General features: G+C 37.6%; 1 protein-coding gene across 1 annotated transcript; it reads left to right on the forward strand.

Moving 5' to 3' along the window:
* Window positions 1-3,223: 3,223 nt before the first annotated feature.
* On the forward strand, window positions 3,224-4,051 carry LOC132305027 (uncharacterized). The gene has a single exon (XM_059802711.1). The coding sequence runs from the start codon at window positions 3,224-3,226 to the stop codon at window positions 4,049-4,051; it is 828 nt and encodes a 275-aa protein (XP_059658694.1).
* Window positions 4,052-6,008: the final 1,957 nt, after the last annotated feature.

The following is a 6,008-nucleotide window of genomic DNA, read 5'->3' on the forward strand; positions in this document are numbered from 1 at the left end:
AACTGATGTATCCATTAGTGGATTCATAGGAAGAGTAGTGAAGACACAAGGCATTCTACCATTGGAATTAACGATGGGAGATAGAACTTCTATCACTGCTTTCTTTGTTATTGAGTCCACAGCGGCCTGTAACTTGCTTTTAGGTCGCGAATGGATTCACCCAAACTTTTGCATTTTATCTTCACTCCATCAAATGCTGATATTTTAGGATGGTGATGAGGTAAAAGTAGTGGAGGCTGATAACTAGCCATTTGTGGCAAGGGTTTACTATACGGATGCTGAGTTATATAGTGAAGAATTTGTTCCAATCAGATTTATTAGAAAGGATAGCAAGGGTCATCCAAGGAAGGCTACCATGAGAAGAACTCTAACAGAAGAGGATGTAAAGGAGCTTTTCTGAGGAACACCAAGCCTAACAATTCTACCCAAGGCTGATGTTCAGCACTATATTTCAAACAAAAGTTTTTATTAAAGAGAAACCTAAAGAAGATAGAATACTTGGCCAGGCGGTTAATTGCTGCCTTGCTAGGTTGAAAGCATACCTAGCTGAACTACGGCTGAAAAGGACTGCAACTGCTAGTACCTTATTTTTTACCAATGTGTTGGAGATTATGGAGGATACTGAAGACAAGTTGGATGCTATCCAACTAACAGACTTGAAGGCAGCACCAATGAAGTTAGATGATCTCAAGGCCAAAGTGCAGGATCCACTTTTGGAAGTTAATCTTAGAATGAAGCAAGACCCTCGGCCTACCTACATCAGTAAGCTTCTGGAACCAACCTTTAGAAAAGAATTGATTTCCTTACTTCATGAATATAAAGATTACTTTGCATGGATGTATGAGGAAATGCCAAGACTTTCCAGAGAACTGGTAGAGCATAAGCTGCTAATCAAGGAAGGTTTCAACCCTTTCAAGCAGCCTCCAAGAAAGATGTCCCAAGAAGTTGTTCTAAAGGTCAAAGAAGAGATAGAAAGGCTACATAAGGCTGTTATTATAAGAATCATCAGGTATGTTGACTGGACTTCCAACATAGTTCCAATTATTAAGAAGAATAGCAAGTTAAGGGTATGTGTGGATTTCCGGAATATAAATCTTACAACTCCAAAGATGAATACCCTATACCTGTTGCTGACCAGTTAGTAGATTCTGCTACCAAGAATGAAATTCTTTCATTCATGGATGGGCATTCCGAGTACAACCAGATTTACATTGCAGAAGAAGATATTTCTAAGACAGCCTTCAAATGTCTAAGTTCCATTGGAACTTTTGAATGGGTTGTCATGCCATTTGGGTTTAAGAATACTGAAGCAACATATCAAAGGGCCATGAATGGCATTTTCCATGACATGATTGGCCATTTCTTGGAAGTCTACATTGATGATGTAGTCATCAAATCCTTGGCCAAGGCTCAACATCTCCATAATTTAAAGATGGCTTTTGAAAGAATAAGGCAACACAAGTTGAAGATGAATCCCTTGAAGTGTGCTTTTAGGGTTTCAGCTGGAAACTTCCTTGGTTTCCTAGTCCACCAAAGAGGTATTAAGATAGATCAAAATAAAGCAAAGGCAATTATTGAAGCAAAGCCACCGGCCACTAAGAAAGAATTACAAAGATTTCTTGGCCAGGTTGGATATTTAAGGAGATTCATTACCAACCATGCTGGAAAGACTCATGCTTTTTATCCATTACTGAAATTGAAAGGTGCTGAAGAATTCAAGTGGACAGAAAAGCACCAGTAAGCATTTGAAGGTTTGAAAAGCTACCTGGCCAACCCTCTAGTGATAATGCCTCCAATTAAAAAGTGGCCTTTAAAATTATACTTATCAGCCACTGATGAATCAATTAGAACCCTTCTAACTAAGAATAATGAATGGGGAAAGGAGCAAGCCATCTATTATCTAAGTAGGTTGCTTACTCCAGTGGAATGTAGGTATACTTCTATTAAAAAGTTGTGTCTTTCCTTATATTATGCGGCTATGAAGTTAAGAACCTACATGTTGCCAGTAGTTGTGTATATCATTTCTCAAACAGATTTGATTAAGTATATGCTTTCGAGGCCTTCGATCATTGGACGTATTTGGAAGTGGTCATTGGGCTTAATGGAGTTTTCCTTTAAGTATATTCCATGAAAGGCAGTCAAAGGAAGGGCGGTGGCAGAATTTCTAGTAGATCATCCTTCTACCAAGATAGATTCAGAAGTATGTGACGAGGTGGATAATCTCTACCTTAACTATACATCTTGGACTCTCATGTTTGATGGATCAAGCACTCGTGATGGACGAGGAGCTGGAATAGTCATCATTTCACCAAAGGGAAGAAAAACCACATTTTCTTTTTTCTTGGATTTCAAGTGTATAAATAACCAAGCTGAGTATGAGGCACTAATTATTGGGTTAGAAATCCTGCTAAAGCTAAAGGTGGAGAAGGTTCAGATTATTGGAGATTCCAACTTGATACTTAGCTAACTTTCTAAAGAATATAGATGTCTCAACTGGCATTTAAGGCCTTTCCATTCTTTGGCCTTGGAATTACTTTGCCAATTTGATGATTTCTAACTCAAATATTGGCCAAGACATTTGAACACGGAGGCTGATGATCTAACACAACTAGCCTCTCGAGTGAAAGTTCCACTGGGTGTAGAAGAGACCTTAATCATAATCAGAAGAAGGACTCGCCCTTCTATAGAGTCACGGCATGAGATGGCAAGTCATTCTAAGCTGACGAGCCAGAAAGATTCAAACCTGCCAAGAAGACATGGGAGATTTTTAAAGTTAATATAGATGGATTAGGCTTGGATGATTGGAGAACACCAATTATTCATTTCTTGCAGGATCTTAGTGCAAATGTGGACAAAAGAGTTCAGCTTTTGGCACCTCATTATATTTTGATTGATGGAGATCTCTATAAAAAGAGTAAAGAAGATGGACTTTTGTTAAGATGCCTTGGTAGGAATGATTCTATGAGAGTGATGGCATAATCACACCTTGGAATATGCGGAGCACATTAAGCGAGAATCAAAATGAGATGACTGTTGAGAAGGTATATTAAAAGACTGCATAGAGTTTACAAAAACTTGTACAGCATGTCAAGAACATAGCCCGGTCCAAAGACTTCCAGCTTTAAACATACAACCAATAGTGAAAATATGGCCATTCAGAGGATAGTCTTTGGACTTCATTGGAAAGTTAACACCACCATCTACAGATGGCCATACTCATATTATGGTGGCAACAGATTACTTTACAAAATGGGTGGAGGCAATTCCATTAAAGACTTATGAGCAGTTAACAGTGATTGATTTTATTAAGAAGCACATTATTCATAGGTTTGGAATTCCAAAAACTATCACCACTAGTAGAGGCCTTTCCTTTATTGGAAACCAAGTTCTTGATTATTGTGCTGAGTGTGGTGTCCAAGTGATCAGTTCCACTCCATATTTTGTCCAATCAAATGGACAGGCTAAAGCTTCCAACAAAGTAACTCTCAACATCCTTGAAAAGATGATTGAGAACCATCCAAGGGAGTGGCATCACCTACTTTCTGAGGCTCTTTGGGCTTACAAAAATTCAAAAAGATCAAGTATTGGTGTCACACTATATATGCTTACATATGGACATAATGTCGTTCTTCCAATAGAAATGACCATTAGGTCTGCAAGGGTGGCTTTCCAAAATAGGCTCACTCTAGCAAATTATAACCATGCCATGTTGGTGGAATTGGAAAACCTTGATGAAGTTCATCTTAATGCCTTAGACCATATTATTACTCAAAAGAAGAAAGTCATGCGGGCATACAATAAGAAGGTTAAGACAAATACATTTGTTGAAGGAAACCTAGTATGGCAAGTCAGATTTCCACCAGGAGTCAAAGACAAAGGGTATGGAAAGTGGACCCCTAACTGGAATGGTCCTTACTTGGTGGAACGAATCCTTGGAAAAGGTGCTTATAGATTAATGGACATAGATGGAGGATCCCACAAGCATCCTATGAATGGGGTATATTGGAAGAGTATCACCCTTCCATCTATGAAAACTGGAAATCCGGAATAATTCCACCAGCCACGTAACTTAGCTGGTAGCTTCCTTTCCAAGTAAACCGAAAAGCTGGAAAGGAAGCGTAATGGCCATACTTCAGCCATTCTAAGAAGGAAAAGCTAAGTACTTGGAAAAGTACATTGGCTAAAGTTATGAAGTAGACTTAGCGGAATTTCTAAGATCAGCTGATTTCCTAAGTATGGAGCATTTCATTGAGAAGTAGCTACATTACATAGTCCAGGTTTTATTCATACTGGAAATTACTCATCTCACTTGTATATACATGCATTTCTATGTTAGCAATTCCAAGTTAAGTCCAGCCATATTGAAAGTACCTGAAAAACTTTTCCTTATCCCTTTGCTTTATACAAAACATCCTCTCCTTCTTCCAGTACTTCCACTTCCACTTCTTCTTCTTCAATTTCTTTTTTTTCTTCTTCATGATGGCGGAATTCAAATCCCATGCCTTATTATCAAGTTGTTCCACAAGGCATGGAATTTTGGGGGCATATTTTTACTCCATTATTTTTGGCCTAATGGAAAGGCGGACATCTGGCGAGTTCCAATGGAACCTACCACGCTGGATCGCAACTCTTATGAATTATTATTAAAAGCTATGTAATATTACGTAGTAATTAGACAAGTGGGTCAGTATAATCCTACCATGTGGGGTTTTTCTATTTTAAAAGAAAAGAGGTAAGTCCTATGAGGACTTGCCATCTTTAAAACAAGGGTCCACATACTCTTATTTAGAAAAAGGATTATTTCATGGAAAGACTACCATACATGCAACCTCATGCAATTATTCAAGACAAATTCAACCAATTGGCTCTCAACACATGGCGAGTTCGATGGAACTTGCCATAGTATATCAATTCTTTTAAAGAATTGTTGTTATGGAAGGTTTATGGGTAAAAATCATGTTTTCCTAAGTAATTAGAGGTTTCCCATTATGGCAAGACCAAAGTTGACAAAGCAAGGAAGAGAACGTGGTGCCAAAAATCTCTCCTACTTTGTAGGGATTTTTGGCAGATATTCAGTTACTAAACTTGCTAAGTTAAAATACAAGCTTGCAAGAGAAAAGGAACGTGGGATGATTTGTATTTATGGATGCATATATATAAGAAAAGGAACGTGGGATGATTTGTATTTATGGATGCATATATATATATATGCATCCATAAATACAAATCATCCCACGTTCCTTTTCTCTTGCAAGCTTGTATATATATATGCATCCATAAATACAAATCATCCCACGTTCCTTTTCTCTTGCAAGCTTGTATATATATATATATATATATATATATGTATGTATATATATTTGTACTAAAAATACAACCACGATGAGGAGTTGCTAAAGTAAAGGAGTACATGACGCCATGGATTCTAAAATCAGAAAGAAAAGTCTAACTGGAAGAAGTTATCCAAAGAATAAGGGAACGTGGGTCTACAAGTAACTTCCTTTTGTATGATGTATATGGAATTGAATTAGACGAAGAGAAGTTACAGGAATTGAGGATGACCAACCCACGACGTAAAGAAGACGCTAAAATTCAGGAGGCCGTGATGTTTATGGAAGACTCAAGTAGGAAAGTTCAGTCAAATGAGGGAAACGTGGATCTTGGAATAACTTCTATATATGTGCAAGGTATATGGAATTAGAGGGAGAGAAGGACTCTAAAGAAGGAAGGGATTACAAGGATCGTGGGACACTTGGCTAAACAAAGGTACATCAATTGAAGGTGGTGGTATTTTATTCAATTGCTACCACTAACTGAAGTAGTTGTCAAAGAATATGGGTAACGAGTTCAATTAAATCATGTCTGAAAGAAGAGAATGAGAAATCGTGGGACAAATGTTAATTTATTAAAAGGACAAATGGAAATTTAACTTCAGGGGTATACATAAATATGGGAATTATGGAGAACAAATTTTGCAATCATACTTAAAAGATATATACATGGCTGAA

Source organism: Cornus florida, unplaced genomic scaffold (assembly GCF_030987335.1).
Source record: "Cornus florida cultivar Cherokee Brave unplaced genomic scaffold, ASM3098733v1 CherokeeBrave_3.0.0_Hap2_Chr04, whole genome shotgun sequence".
Classification (NCBI taxonomy): Eukaryota; Viridiplantae; Streptophyta; class Magnoliopsida; order Cornales; family Cornaceae; genus Cornus; species Cornus florida.

Excerpts from the sequence above, each read along its gene's own strand:
- LOC132305027 (XM_059802711.1), top strand. The coding sequence starts at position 3,224 with ATGGTGGCAACAGATTACTTTACAAAATGGGTGGAGGCAATTCCATTA.